The sequence below is a fragment of the Zeus faber genome, assembly GCF_960531495.2.
Source record: "Zeus faber genome assembly, chromosome: 3".
In the NCBI taxonomy this organism is placed as follows: Eukaryota; Metazoa; Chordata; class Actinopteri; order Zeiformes; family Zeidae; genus Zeus; species Zeus faber.
The window spans coordinates 9,462,210-9,478,566 of NC_137190.1; the positions used below are offsets into that span (position 1 = coordinate 9,462,210).

A 16,357-nucleotide genomic window follows, 5' to 3' on the forward strand; every position below is an offset into this window, starting at 1 on the left:
GGCTGGATTTGGCCGCAGCGTGGGTCCGGTGGTCAGGCGGCCGGGGGCCAGCAGGGCTTTTGTTATTGGCCACATTGTATCTGTGCATTGGACAGGAAAACAACAAAAGAGCCACATAAATCATTAAAATACAGGATCCCTCAGCTTCCACATCTGACTCCTCCGTCATCCTGGACATGCTGCTGAGCGTCCGGCCTCGGGAGGGAGCGGAGAGACAATTAGGTCAGCTCATGATGGCATGAATTAAATGACACATTACTGTCACTTTGGTCTTTGTGAGTTTCCTCGGCGTTATTTAAGAATGGTGTACGCGTTTGTTGACTATTATTCCAGATTTGTATCATAACATCACAGCACATGGAGCCACTGGGAAGAAAACATTTATCAAGCTATACCACCATACCAAGGATACCATTTTAAAAAACGCAAAAAAGCGTAAAGCAAGCATATTTATTCAACTACTCACATTCCTCCGATAGATATTACCGGAGAAGCGAGTCTGTTAACATTGGAAATTCTGTGTTATTTGTGCTGTGCATGTGATTGCATGCGTGTGCGTGCTTGTCTGTGTGTGTGTAGGTGTGCGTGTGTGTGTGTGTGTAGGTGTGTAGGTGTGTGTGCGTGTGGCGCTGTTTTGAAAATATCCGTAACCTTTTTATTGCAGAGTCCCATTACTCCAACCCTGGCTGTAAGATATTTGTATACACAGTGGCCGCAGTACTAAGGGGTTACGGAATAACAAGGAGACGCATGCATTATTAATAGGCTCTGCTGTGAATCTGTTCAGAATAATAACAGCTATTTCCCAGAGCCTCATTACTGTGTTTTTAAAGCATGGGTTTTTTCGGTAGCCATGGACACCGCACTCCAACACTCTCTCCTCCTCTTCTCCCCCCACTTCATTGAGATTCAGGGCATGCGTGGCGCTCGCTGTTTTTAATTTTCATTTCATCATAAGCGCTTTAAGACTGTTAGCAGTGCTTATTTGCAGTTTTCGTGCAGACCTCTTCACTGTGGCTTCTGACAGGACAGATGCTGCAATTAATCACAGCGGCAAAAAAACAAAACAGCCACAGTTTAAATACTGATCTGAAGAGCCCGATCACCTCCAGCAGAACAACCCTCTCCAAATTACAGAAACGCCTCTCCTCAAGCTGACAAATAGGACTGAAAACACGGCTACATTTGGGCATTTTCACCATGAATTTAACCGGAATTATTTCCACTTGCACTGTAAATTTGTAAGTGACAATAGCCAAAAGCGCTTAAATCTCCTACCAGAAAGAGGAGAGGCCTTCAGCAGGCCGGTGGCTTTGCACCCCATTGTGGAGATATGATAATTATTGTTTGCCTGCTCTCCCTCCCCCACTCGCCGTATTATTCGGGGCAGAAACAGAACAGAACCCCCTCTGGGGAATGTCTTTGAAATGAAATGATTTTGAAGGCAATAAGAAAGAGACAGAATCCATTGCTCTGGTGTGCGATAAGGAGGACTGCTATTGAGACAGGTCCAGGTCACAATAGACGTCCATTCAAAAATCACCAAAATAAATAAACATTAGAAACTATGGTAAGAATGAACGGCAACATAGATTGTGAAATATCCCTGCAAATTGCTTTTCTTATAAAATGTCTTCATAGAAAAACACAAATAGGCATCTTAAAGAACTGAATCCTATGAATCCTTGTTTATCAATGTAATTGTCTTTATTTTCAATAGCTAACAAGTTGACATGAAGAAAGACTTCATAGAAATTATGGCTAATATAGTCTTTGAAATGAACCGATTCCTTCAAATAAATATTTGTGATTGTTATTTTTAATTCTGAACAAAGAGACACAAAAAGAAATATATAATACTTCATACAAAATTATGGCTACTATCATATTAGTGATGGAATGTCTCTGGTTTGACTTCATGTCCGAGCAAAAAAAAAAAAAAAAAAAAAAAAAAAAAAAAAGTTAAATTAATGTTCCCCTATCAAGAGTTTCATAACGATATTCTACTTTTCAAAAAGCAAGTTGGTTTGTCGGCAAAAAAAAAAACCAAACAAAATGAGGCGTTGCTATGGAACTCATAAAAAAGTAGAAAAGAGCAGAAATGCACTATGTGATATAGCAATCCACAGGTCGTTTACCAATGTTTTAATTAAAGCCTTACATATTAAAACTTTACAACAGATGATATGAAAAATGTACAACATTTTTTTTTATTTTTCAGGGATTTCTGTACAGCTGACCCAAAATACCTCCAATTCTCTTCAATTGGCTTTGACAGTGCAACAAACTGGCTTTTCTTTTACTCTTCTTTTTTTTTTTTTTTCTCCATTTTTGAGACAAATAAGGAATGGAGGAGCAGTGTAAAAATACATCAATCATGAAACTGATCTGCCTCAATTCCAGTGCGCGTATTAACCCCAAAAAATATCCCTTTGTTACACAAAATAAAAACATAATTTAATCGTTAAACCTCTGAAGTAAAAAGAAATACATAAAAGGACATTTTAGTGTCATTTTTCCCTTCCTTTTGGAGTGCCAGTTACACATATCCGAGCGAACAATCTTGAGTTTAAATTTGACGCGTTTAAAAAGTAAGACCGTTGGCTCCCTTCTCTACAAAACATGTACAGCAGATTACAGCGACAGTCGATGAAATGGCGACATAAATGATATATGGCAGTTTATGTCAGTCTGTTCATCCACGGAGATCCATCCAAAAGGTCCTTTCTTCTTTTCCTTTTTTCGATTCCCCTTTCCCCATGAAGACACTGTCCGCCTTTGTGACACCAGTTGAATGCGTTCAAATATTTCTTGGCCTTCAATGTGCGACGATTTGATCAGCGTCCCTCCCTCCCTCTCGGGGCGATTTTTTAATCCGTTCGATCGCAGGAATGACTGATGAATGAAAAAAGCATTAAAATAGAGAGAGAGAGAGAGTCTCACAATATACTGGCCAGTCTGGGAACAAAATATCGGTACCTGTGAGAAACTGAGTTCTGGTGCTCTATGTTGGGAGAGGAGAAATGATAAAAAAACAAAAAAACACATTTTTTTCCCCCCTTAAAATACCTCGGTTTGTCCATTTGCCGGGCTGAGCTGACGACTATGACCTCATAAATAAAGCTTTATTGTTAAATAAAACAGTGAAAGACATTCGTGTCTCCCATCTACATACCATGATCCCAGAGTCCAGTTCAAAAAGCGACATTTTTTTAAAGACCCGGCAAACAAACCAATCGACGGGCGCCCCCCCCCCCCCCCCCCCAAAGCTCAAAGCTCGGTCTATTTCATAGACAAACTCCAGCTCACGGACCCCCTCCCCCTGTACACGTATGTGCATATCCGTCTAGAACAATGGACTTCAACTCTTTGTATAACATTCTACTTTTGTTTCCACACTTTTTAAGTGCAACTTAGAAAAGCAACTAAGAATGATGCTTTTATTTTATTCCTGCTCTTGGAGATAGGACTTCCATTTGGCTCAGTAGATGCTGACCTGGGACAGGACCTGGGCATGGGCCTGGATCTGGGAAGGGTGCGGGGGCTGCTGCTGCTGCTGCTGCTGCTGCTGCTGCTGCTGCTGTGCGGGCTGGGGGCTGCCCAGGGAACCCGAATGCGGGGTTCCTGGGGAGTGCTGGGGCGGGGAACATTGGGACTGGGAATGGGACTGGTGCTGCTGTTGCTGCTGGAGATGCTGGATTTGCTGCTGATGCATCTGCTGCATCTGCATGTGCTGGAGCTGCATGTGCTGCTGCTGCTGCTGCTGTTGTTGTTGTTGCTGTTGCTGCTGTTGTTGTTGTTGCTGCTGCTGTTGCTGCATGTGGTGCTGCTGCAGCTGCTGCTGGAGGTGGTGTTGGAAATGCTGATGCTGCATCTGCTGCTGGATATGCTGGTGGTGCATCTGCTGCTGCTGCATCTGGTGGTGCTGAAGGTGCTTCTGCATCTGCTGCTGCTGCTGCTGCATCTGCTGTATGGCATGCTGCTGCGGCGGCGGCTGCATGGGCGGACTCATCTGAGACACAGCCGTGGACTGGGCTCCCGCCACCATGGCGCCCCCCGCACCCATCTGGCCCAGCAGCTGTGGCGGCAGCCCGGAGGGCATGTTCTGGTGGGCCACGGTCACCGAGGTCACGATCTGGTTCCCACCGAGCCGCATCTGCAGCGGTTTGGGTGCGATGGCCCGCGGCAGCGCACCCTGCAGGGCGGCCTGGGCGGCCGCGGACATGGGATGGTTGTGTTGGTTAAGGGGCGATGGCAGCACCATGCCGGGGGAGAGGGTGGTGGAGGCCAGAGTCTGTTGCACCGAGCGGATGGTCTGGGCCTCGGCGGACTCTGCGGCAGCCTTGGTAGACAAAACAGAAAGGTGAGGGAAAACATTAGTTTTGCCAATGCACAGAATTGCACTTCCCCGTACGCATAAAGATAATTCCTTTTTTGGTGCCATGGAGACGTTAACAGCCTTTCAGGAGCCTGGTTATAATGTAAATTAAATTTAATTAAAAATCACTTTCAAAGCTTTCACGCATTTGTCGGGTGAAACGGATAAATGGTTTCTCACCTTGGAAACCAGGCTGGCGCGGTACGCAGCCAGGGCTTTTAAATATTCCTTTTTGGCAGCTTCTGTTTTGCTTTTGTACACCTGGCAGGAGGCATTAACAGAAGGCAAAAGGTATTACCATTAACAAAGGCAAAGTACACACAGAGATATACAAACATAAATGAACAAATATGTAGTTATGGATATCGTTCCCTGGTAAGACACATTATGCATTCTGTTGAGCGCCGCCTTCTCACAGGATCAACACGTTGGACCAGTTTGTACCTGCTTCTGCTCCTCTCCCAGACCGTCCCACATGGAGGCCACGATCTTGGACACCTCTCCGAAAGTGGCGTTGGGGTTCTGGCCCTTGATGGCCGCCTGCGTGTCCCTGAAGAACAGGGCGTAGGCCGAGACGGGCTTCTGGGGCTCGTTGGGATCCTTCTTCTTCTTCTTTTTGGGCGTCTTGGGCTTCTTGGTGTGGTCTATCGGGGCGGGTCGCTTTTCCCCAATGACCTGCAACCGAAAAAATGACGATCTGCTTCAGAAGAGAACGGATGGGAACCAGACCTCTGATTCTGAGGCTCAACGGGCAGCCCTCCACTTTATTTCCCTCGGTACCAGCTAATTTGTATATCCTCTCCGCAAATGACAACTCTACTCATCGCGTTATCTCTAAAATCTCTCTCTTTGCTCACCCTGTTGCCGTCATCCTGGTCGTCCTCGTTGATGGAGCTGGAGGGGGAGGGTGTGGCCGACTTGCTGGCGGGTGGCGACGGCGAGGTGTGGCTGATGGCGGAGGCGGCCATGTTGAGGCCCATCTGTGCGTTGAGGTGGGACTGGTTGATGGTGGTCAGCTGGCCCCGTGACATCATCCCTCCTCCGGGGTTGTTCATGCTGATGATGGAGCGCATCACCATGGCCGGGTTGGAGGGATACTGGCGGTGATGGCCTGGTCCCACATTCTGGGAAAATTAAGATAGGGTGCAATTTAAAAGTTTGTTACGCTATCTCATGGTGTCGACTTGAGGAATATCGCCCAGCCCTACAAAATCAAACATCATGATATGTTTTTATGAATGTGTCTACTTTGACGAGGTTCTGGGGATGACTATTGGGGCTTTCATTAGATATTTACAATCATTAGTAATGTGTAATTTATGACCTAAGCAGGTCAAGGCATTGATGAGCGTACTGCACCGGAAATCTGCGTTACATTATTGTAATGCAGCCTTAAAGACAACATTTTACTATATCATGATATTAGGATAATCAAAATCCCAAACAACATCTATAATATTCCAATATCGACATTGTTTCAAAAAATATCCAAAAAAACGCCAGGCTCGGTTGCATTGGTTGTAAGACTATTAGAGAGAAGATTCCATTGTATCAATAGCCATTCATTTTCCAGATTTCCCTCAGATGAAAAGTGAAATCGCCAAATTTCTCTCGTTTATTCTCCTTTCTTTAATACAAGCAAATTTCATGCCTCTTCGTCCCGTCAGGATGAGCCACAAGAAATCATGCCGACACTGCAGCGGTGTCTTCACTGGACGGAAATAGATACCGAATCTTCTGCACAAGCCAATTGATCTATTCTGAAAAGTCTATTGTAAGGAAATCTGGCCGGTCCCTGGAGGAGACGGTGAGCGGAGGAGATATCCGTCAGTGGCTCTCGGTATGGAACATAACCCTAAACGTCACAAGAGAGAGCAAAATGAGAAGAGAAAAAGGGAAATAAGATTGTTCAAGTCACGATTTGTATGCATGTACCGGCATTCACAAATCATCTCGGATTGAGGTGCCGGGCAGAATAAAACACTCGATACGTTTCAGTGAAATGTGACTTTTCTAAGGTTATAGCTCTGAGATAGAGGGGAAAAATGATGGCTGCAGTACATTTAGACGTGAAATTCTATTTGGTGGCAGCTTTCATAGATCATACTTTGCCTGCCAAAGAGTAGAAGAAACACCTATATAATCAACTCCATAAATCAACTCGGCCGAGAGGATAAAAATTTAAGTGCCTCGGACACATTTCTCTCTCTGCCTTCCACTGTCCAGGGTGTAATATAATAAAAAAAAATCTCCCAAAAAATAACATAAAAAAGGCTTGTGTGTTCCTGTCTGTGAAACGATTAGTTCTCGAACGACGCCAGAGGACGAAGTCAAAATGTTTGCTCTGATTGAGGTGGAGGGGTGAAGATGACAAGAAGTGCCGGTTCCCCGGTGGGAAGGCTGATCAGAGCGATGGAGAATTGAAAGGCTACGGAAAACAGGTGATCTCTTTCTTTTCCTTTTTTTGTTTTTCTTTCCTCCCTCCCTCCCTCCCTCCCTGGGCACATCCATCTGGTATTCAGCAGCGACAAATTCAATCTCCCCCGACATCAACACATCATAAAGCCGGCTTTATTGAAAGAACCTTATGAACAGCCGCCTTCAGAAACAATATTTGTAACACCATTTCAGACGAGACATATTGGATCTGCAATCCGTTCCTCTCTCCGACGCCCTTTGCTTTTCCCTAAAAAGACCGTCTCTTGAAAAAGGAGAAATGACACACTTTGTATTTACATCTGGAGGAAATATTCACAACACAAAGGTTCCTCGTTCTCGCTGTTGTTATATTCCACAAAACGCACCGCCCCCGCCCCTTTCACTTTGGGTAATCTTTCTAATGAACAAGCCTCGGACCAAGCGGCTGCCATTTTACATATTTGCTGCTGAAAACGCTGCGAGTGTTGGTCTTCTCGTCTTCGTTATTGAGCGATGTGCGGCGGCTCCGGGTTCGCTCCGCGCTCGTTGGGAAACATCAAAGACGTGCACGCTGAGCTCATTAGCCGCGGCCATCTGTATAATAGCATTTCCACCCAATCCCAATGATGCAATTCTGACTTAGAGCAATGGCCCATTCCGCCATTTGTTTGGAATATGGTAATTTTCCTTCAAAATGGCTTTTAGATGCTGTGCCTTTTAGGAGACGGGCCCTGATGGCCGCAGCACTAAAAACACATCATCCTTGTCAGATTAATTAGCAATCTTTAGACTTTTATTTATTTTTATACACAGGCAGATGCGGTAATTTTCCTTTTCATTTATTGATCTAAAATAGCGGTGATGTGAACCGAGACATCTGATTTGGGCAAATGTTATCCTGCGTGGAAGCAAGTAACGACCGCTCATTGAAAACTGAAGGCAGGAAGCATCTTAAGCAACAGTAGCCTTGATTATGAATACAAAATCTGGAACAAGTTTATTTATGGCCCTCTGCCGTCTCATTTGCATATTGATTGCACTATTGTCTGGAGTCGCCGCAGACCTCTCACTCGACGGCTTGATAGTCATCGTAAATCTGCAAATAACTCCTTATCTCGGGTGCACAACGGCCAGATGTGCCTGCCTTTGTCAGGTTCACCGCTGTGTGCGCACGGTGTGTGTGTGTGTGTGTGTGTGTGTGTGTGTGTGTGTGTGTGTGTGTGTGTGTGTGTGTGTGTGTGCATGAGTGTGTGCATTTACGCAAATGCACGTGAAGAGAGCCAGTAGGATTACGGCAAAAAAACAACAACAAAAAAAAGGTTGTCAGTGGAAATTTAGATTCAAATTCTGAAATGACATCTTTGAGTGGAAAAGTAATCAAATAACATATAAATAAAAGTGTAAAAAAAAAGGAAATATCAGCGTTGCACACAGTAACTGGTGCAACGCTGAAAGCATTTAGAATCTAAGAGATGGAAAAAAATATCGAAACGTAAAATGGCTGGACCTCTTTTCAAAGCATAGCGGCGCAATAAACACAATGGCGTACTAGAAATACACGATTTCTCAACCATTCAAGTGTAGTGGGGATAAGAATTCAACAGTGATGTCAATAAAATGGAAGGCTTGTGTCTGTTTTCTCGAGATATTGGAAATAAGAACATTTCGTGCGGAGGGAGGTGGGGAATGTCCATGAACAGTAGTAGCAGTGTGTGAGCTATAACAGGCTGAAAAGAATGTTAACAAGTTCAATTTCCATTCAATCAGCGGCAGAAGCTCTTGGAAAGGTTCGGTGGAAGGAGTGGGGTAAAATCATCTATATGGTAATTATAAGGATGAATCCCCCAGTAACTTTGGCCAGCGTGAAAGGTCAGTCCTATTAAAGATAGTTTATCAGCGCTCTGCACATATTCCTTTACTCGCCTTTCTAAACGGCTACATCATTTTTATTTTGCCTCCGTTTCCAGCGACCTGCTGAAGTCCGTGCTTAAGCCAAATGAGAAAAATGGAATTTTGAATGGCGGTGAAGGCTATAATAGCATGAAGATAAATTGTTTTTCTTTCCCGTTCACCCCCCTGTCTCAGTCAAACACACCTCTCTCTCTCTCTCTCTCTCTCTCTCGCTCTCTCTCTCCCCCTCTCTCTTTTACTCCACTGGGCAAACATGGCATATCTCCCCTGCAGTCCACCCCCACTCGAAAACAAATCTCTCTTAAACACCCCGTCTATCTGCGCACATGCACACACCCGCAGCTCCGCCCTGCATCCAGACCCCCCCACGCCCCCATCCACCATTTCTCCTGGTGCACTATGGGTATTTAAAACTTGTCCGACATGACATCATTTCATTTTGAGCACTGCCTGAGAAAACTAAATTACAGAATCAATCATGCAGAAGGTCAAGCCAAGACTTCATTACTCGCATTGCATGCCTGCATGAATATCTTTCATTTCTGACTGACCCAATGTGTCACAATGGCTGTCTGCTGCGAGAGCGAGAGAGAGAGAGAGAGAGAGGGAGCCAGAGAGAGTGAGAGAGGGCGAGAGCGAGAGAGCGGGAGAGAGAGAGAGAGAGGGGGGAAAAAAGAAAGAAAACAGAGAAATGAAATGGAGTGAAAAAAGAAATCCACTCTCTGAAATTGATGTACAACTGATGTCAGTGCCACTTGGCTTGGAAGGGAGATAAGAGGAAAGTGTAAAACACATGCTTTCTGCAACAGCGCTCGCACTTTCCATTTGATTCAGAGCACAGTGGTTTGTGACTAGTCAAAATCTAAGGTATTATGTTTGCTGACAAACCGCACAATATTTGGATCCATCGAAGCGTGCAAACAAACAAGCTTGCAAATGGTTCGTGGCGTCTCACTTTCGTCTTCACGCTCATTAGGCATTATCTGTTTTCCATAACCCAATCAGACACAGCGAACAAGTTAATTCTTAAAGCGTCTTTAGTGCCCATGTGACCTAATGTCATCAAACCTCTATGATAAGTATTGAATTCACCGTACTCCAAGGTTTAATTTGTAGCTCTTTCTTGACTTGCATTGTTTTTTCGCTGCTCTATTTATTGTCTCAACTTATCTTATTGCATGACTAGCTGTGATGCATATTTCAAATGCAGTCGTTGGCGGACGGAGCATCCATTTTGCTGCGAGCTTAGATCCGTCCAGAATAATATCAAAAAGCTGGTGAAGGCACCAGGTGTTTTGTGAAATGGTACTCGTCGACCCGCGCTGTGCAGCGAGACGAGGCTCGGGAAGACATTGTGAAAAGCTCAGCTCCAGCTCCAGCTCGATTTGGCCCTATTGAGACTCAATCACAAATCAGGAGGACACATGCTGGGAGACAGAAATGAGAGTCAGATGCTTGTTAGAAGAGCAGATTGAATAAATAATGACTGCAGGTTCGGGCCTTGCCAGGCATCTCTGCAGCTGAGAAAACGCATTTCTGCCCGAAGAAACCGAGGCATCTGTGGCCAATTTGAGGGACATACGCTTAACATTAGAGGGAGAGGAATTAGTAGAGCACTTGGAGAAGCAATGACATGGACGGGGCTTCCGAAAATAGCCCAGGTAAACTGACTGGTTGGGTTTGTGATTAAGTTTAAACAGGCTTTCACAGAGACAGCTACTATGAAGAAGCTGCGGGGGGATATGAGCACGGGGGCTCGGTGGAAAAATGTAATTGCAATATTGCATGGTTTATTTGTTTGCCCCTCCAGCCAACCAATAACAGAGAATATAATCATGCATGTAAGGCTGTCATTCCATTATCAGCACACTGACAAAATGACAAAACAGCCTTTATGAGGACCCTCCCAAATTATTGTTATTATTATATGAAGAATCCGTGGAAAAAAGAAAACTCCACCATTATCTCATCTAAAGTTGTGTTCCTTTCTCAAGGCAAAGATAAAGATGTAGATGAATTGAATTTCTTCACACACTGTCTCTCTCGACTTTAGAGAGGGGGTGGGGGGGGTGGAGGGATCAATCCCATTTGCAGAGAAAATGAAGGGCCTCCGTAAGCCTCTCCGCGTTACAATGTGCGATGAGTGATAACGAGGGAACAGCGCGCCGGCGACAAAGCCACGAGGCAAAGGAGCAGAAACCCACATTCTCCCCTCGATTTTTTAATAGAGTCGACACACAATCAGAGACATGAGCCATGCAAATGGTGTTAAAGAGGAATAATGTTTGAGAATCAAATCTAATCCTCCAGCAAGTCGTGAGAACAGTCAGGAATGTAATTGTGTCAAGGTTCCGTTTCTTCCAGATGTAGAAAGCTTAACTGACCATGAAATGAAAATTCTTTAGGCCAAAGCCTTCGGGGACTCACTTACTGTATGCAGCGAGGATATTTAAAAAGCTGCAATTATTTTACATGCCAGAAGCATGGGAGCAGGAAGAGAAGCTGTAAAATGTTATAGCCCTTTCCCATATAGAATGTAAATAAATATCTCTAATATTACTTTGATTTGCAGAGGAGGAGGGGGGGGGTGTTTCTAAAAGCTGTTCCATGTATTCACACGATTGAAACGGTTGTGGTATTTCTTTTCAACTCCAATGTGTTTTGCGGTTCACAAAGCAAATCCGCTGTCACTTTCCCTGCCCGTGCCATTTATTATTTTTTTTAATTCCCTTTCTCCTTAATGAATCTCCCGTTCCTGTAATAGGTCTGTAAGATAACTAATCAGGCAGTGACATTTCCATTTTTCATCCTCAATGGTGGCATTTAAGAAATGCCTTTGAATCCCCAGACAACAATCTTAAAAATCTATAGCACATAACATTATCAACATAGAGAGGGTGATTTCCCCATCTGCTCCTCCACGTTTGAACATCCATGTTGTTATATCAAATTATACCTGGGCTCCTCCCGTGGCTTCAAACTTAAACGCTGTGTAGGAGGTTTAATCTAGAAACACGGTGCATAGAAAAAAGCTGAAGTAGGAAGTAGGGCTATTGGCAAAATGGATAATTTGACAATAATTTGGGGATGTCTATTAAAAATATATGTACACACAAGAAAGAGAACAGAAACGAGTGATGTATGAATGAATGACGAGGATATTATGGCCAGCCTGGTAGAGACAGAACAGCTAGAACAATGCATACATTCCTTTACTGCAATGCAGCCTTAAAGACAACATTTAACTGTATCGCAATATTACGATAACAGGCGACATCTCGTCTCGTATCGCGATATCGGTATTATCATGCTCCATCGCCGACCCCACCTGAATGCACAACAACAAAAAGCCGCGGGATACTCCGAATCGACAGGATCAGAACAGCAGATAAAAGCCGCGCCGGGACCTCGTGTGACACCAGACAGGAGCGTGCATCAGCATTTACAGTAGCCGTGGCTCCTGGAAGCCACATGAATAAAATATGAGCCCGTGAAACAACAGTGGCCCTTTTTGGGGTCCCGTTTTCACCGTCCTTCTGGCGCTGAATTCACTTTGTACTCCCCAACACCTGTGATCCATTCACATCTGCTCACCTTACAGAGAGCGGATCACTCACAGTAAGTAACATAATATCATGACATTTACTCAATGTGAGCGCATACCTCCTGCGTTGTAAACAAGAGCAGACGCTGTGCCAGATGCATTGACAACAGGAGACGCACAACAACGGTGAAGGTCACAACATGGTGCAGTAAATGGCTTCTTCTAACAAGTTGGTGTCTTCTACAACAGTCACCAATGATGATTACTTTTCTATCAACCCTGTCACTAAAAGTCTTGAGCAACAAGGGAACAGCAGTCATAGCCTCCATTTCTCTTTTATACCGATGCCTTTACTCGTGGAAAAAAAACCAAAAAAAAAACCACAAAGTCGTACTCACGGTAGGTAGACCATTGTTGCCGGGAACTCCTTCCTGGTCCATCATGTTGCGTGAGATGGTGATGGAAGGCAGCTCCAGACTCTGAGGGGGGAACTGGGGGGTTAGCAGACCCCGATGCTGGGCCGGGGGGTCCTGGACTCCCGGGAAGGGCGAGCCGGCTTCCGACAGGCCCAGGCCATGTTCCGTCTCGGGCGGAGGTGTGATGGGCGGAATCTCAAACTCCTCGTCCCCCAAACTGGGCGTGTGGAAGGTCTATGAAGAAGGACGTACACGTCAGAACGAGCGAAAAATGGACAAGCTTAACTCAGAAGCATTTCTTTCTTTTGGGGTAAGGCCTTATCTAACACGCCGGCAGGAAACCTTCGGGGATCAAATCAAACAACTTTGTGAAAAAAAAAAAAAAAAAAAAGTATTTTTGATCAGTAATACACTTGTCTACAAGTGCACTGAGATTACTAACGTTTCCTAAACCTATTAAAGTCCACTTTGAGCAAAGAGGGGAAGAGGAGGCGAGTGCAGCAGAAGACGTCAAATGTAAAAATATCAAGCGGCAATCATGGGAGAGAGGGGATACATGATAAAAGCTCTTAATCTGAGGAATGGAAGATGTCGGGCTGAAGTGCACAGAAAAATACATGTCACGAGGAGATGGGCTTAAAGAACATTTTTCAAAGATTATAACGCTTGGCCAGAAGTGTTTCTTTTTGTTCCCCTTGCCTGCATCCTTAAATCTTCTCATCAAACAGTATAATCCCTTCTGGCTTTCAAATTAAAGCTCATGGTCACACTTAATTTGCTTATTTGCCTTTTTCAGAGGGGGTACTGTTCACCTACTTGCGCCTTGTCTTCATCTTTACTTACATTAGCCACTCTCCAAAGGCCGACATATTCATATATCAACACCCGCCGCTTTTAAAACAGGAGACCAAACCGCAGAGTGATGAAAATCCACCAAAACCTTGTGCAACTCTTTGTTTAGGAAGCAGAACAAAACAGCTGTTCGGGTCAAACAATCCCCCCCCCCCCCCAATATGTTAGTGCACTCTGATCAGAGAACATATGAAGCCAATTAAAAACTGCTGTGAAAATAGCTTTCTGTTGGATGCCTGAATGAAGTGCTTCAAGTTAAAGGTAAACAGATCTGACTCATCCTTGTGTCTGTGTTGTACAAATGATGAACCCACACATCCCATGACGTCCCAAATCCAAATGGAAGCCTTGAAAGAGACATAATATGGAAATAGTTGCTGTTTTGGGAGGGTCAGTGAGTCCCTCACAACTCATTTCTAGCAGGGACAAGGAGCATAAACAGACCGGTCTCCACTCCCTAAATGTACTGGAAAGTCCACTCGACGGGAATTGTGGGAGATATCAACCCGTTTGAGGGATGATCTGTTTTGAGTTGTTGTCGTTGGGGATACGTTGACGTCTCAGGAAGGTTTTGAGAAAAAGAGACGCAAACCAGCTATTTTGCTCTCGTTTGTTTTCAGAGGCCTAATCCAAGGCCCCTCTTTCGTGCATTGTGAGCTCCCACATTTTGTGAGTAATCCCCATGAGGATTAAACGCTGAACCCTGGCCAATGTCAGTGCCATCGAACTTCACTGGACTCTAATGTGCCATCCACGCTCACCTTGTCCTTCTTGTTTCACACCACCGCTATTTGTCTTCCGAAGGGGATACAGAGGGAACACGCCAACACAGCCCTTGATTAGGGAATATTAATGTTCCCCTTGCTTGCTTCAGCACAGGGATACTTGAAACTAATTTATTGTCTACTCAGGGCGGCTGAGTAGACAAGCACTGATGAGTTCCAGCAGCGGAGGATGCTAATGGAGTTCTCATTCGCCCTCTCTCTCTCTTCTCGGTTGCACGGCACCGTTTCACATTTCAACGCTTGTTGCACGGCTGTTGAATTAGTTCTTCCTTGAGGAGCTAAGGTCATGTCCATTGCAGCACTGGCACAAAGACAAGACAGATCAATCTCCTCTTTATGCTCAAGCTGTGTAATATGGTTGCTCTACTGAAATACAGTTTTTCTGATCCGGCTGTTCTGTTCTACTCTCTTGTCTGAAGATGTCACGATCAAAACACAGCGTGTTGAATGTAAAGGACCCAGTCATGGTCTCAGAGTTATCTCAGTCAGGGAATGTGTTTGTACAGATTATGATAGAAATGTCAAAGATTGATGTTCTGGCCACCAGTGCACTGGCACACGTTTAGGTTATCTCCCTGCCTCGAACAGGGAGAAGTGGCTAATGCAAACTGGTAGATGGATGGAGATGTTGTAAACTAAGGGAGGTTCTGGTCTTGGTTTTGGTTATCAAGTCTCCTCTTTGCCTTTTCTGGTTCGAGGAAGAACAATGAGAAGAAAACACCTATTTTGGCCACATTAAGAGCCCCTCAACGGCAGAGTGCGGAGGAGGAAAATCTGTCACATTCACTTCTGTTCCACCCTCCCCCTGGCATATGGACATTATGTGCTTATGTAAGTGGGTTTCTAGTGGTATTGAATTGTGTAAGTTAAATTAGAGCAGTACTATATAGGCCACACGGTCCTATAGGCTGGTACACTGTGGCCTGAATTACAGAACCAACTAAAATATGTGAAACAGCCTTCAAGAGGGCAGGTGAATAGGACTAAGGCTCCACTTTTTTCAAAGGAAATCCGAGCACACATGACTATGACCTTCAAATACGGACATGTACTAGGAGGTTACGAGGGCTAGATTTCAACTCAACGGCAAAAATGTCTATGACAAGAAAACCCAGAGCGGAGTGTGCTGTTGATGATGAGCCAAATGAACATCTACACAGGGAGAGCCAATAATGGAGACATGGAGTTGGTGTCTCATCTGGGGCTATGGAAGGTGTCAGCTGTCAGCGAAGTAGGGCCCTCTCCCCGGAGGAGAGGTGCCAGACTCGGAGAGGCTGCTAGTGCCCACAGAGTGCGGCAGAGTTGCACATACTGTCTGGTGTCACTTCCCATAAAGCCAGTCTAATTCGGCACAGGGAACAGCTTAGGGGGGGGGGCTCTGATCTCAGATTAAGAGATGCACAATCCACTTTCTCCGAATCACCAGCCTGATTATCCATTTAAATTGTTCTGAAAGGCTCAGAAGAGCCAAGTGCCAAGCCAGATGCTGGCGGACTCGGAACAAGTGGACATGAATGCAAGTGGAGGGCAAGACAAACGTAAAGCATATGTGCACAGATGTGTGTGTGTGTGTGTGTGTGTGTGTGTGTGTGTGTGTGTGTGTGTGTGTGTGTGTGTGTGTGTGTGTGTGTGTGTGTGTGTGTGTGTGTGCATGTACATGTACATGTGTCATTCTGTTGGCTGGTACAAGGTCCAGTGGCACAAATGCTGAAAGAGAGAGGCTTGATTCATCCAACATGCCTATGCCTTTGTGACACCTCCACGCTTTACTGACTCAGGTACTGTGAAACACCCTCTTATGTTGTGCCTTTGCGTCAATTTGGCTTCTTATATTTCATGATCAAAGCTGTTCGTAGATGGTTTTCTAATGCACCACACAAAACAGATTATTTGTTATCATATTACTGCGTATAATAATTACATATAATTCATAATTGAATGTATTCGGAATCAGACTCAGTTTCTTCTTTAAGAATTAACTTGGTGGCATCGGAGCAAAGACATGAAAAAAACTGAAGACGGAAGCATAATATATATATATATATATATATAT

At 44.6% G+C, this 16,357-nt stretch overlaps 1 protein-coding gene across 1 annotated transcript in view; it reads right to left on the minus strand.

Annotated features, from left to right (window-relative positions):
• Window positions 1-3,362: 3,362 nt before the first annotated feature.
• tox3 (TOX high mobility group box family member 3) overlaps window positions 3,363-16,357 on the minus strand; it is a 42,359-nt gene continuing 29,364 nt past the window's right edge. Inside the window, exons 3-7 of the mRNA XM_079998124.1 lie at window positions 12,650-12,901; window positions 5,236-5,502; window positions 4,823-5,053; window positions 4,559-4,639; window positions 3,363-4,342 (exon numbers count right to left, since the gene is read on the minus strand). Of these exons, the coding sequence (XP_079854250.1) occupies window positions 3,482-4,342; window positions 4,559-4,639; window positions 4,823-5,053; window positions 5,236-5,502; window positions 12,650-12,901 (1,692 nt within the window). The 3' untranslated portion in view covers window positions 3,363-3,481. The remainder of the gene's footprint in view (window positions 4,343-4,558; window positions 4,640-4,822; window positions 5,054-5,235; window positions 5,503-12,649; window positions 12,902-16,357) is intronic.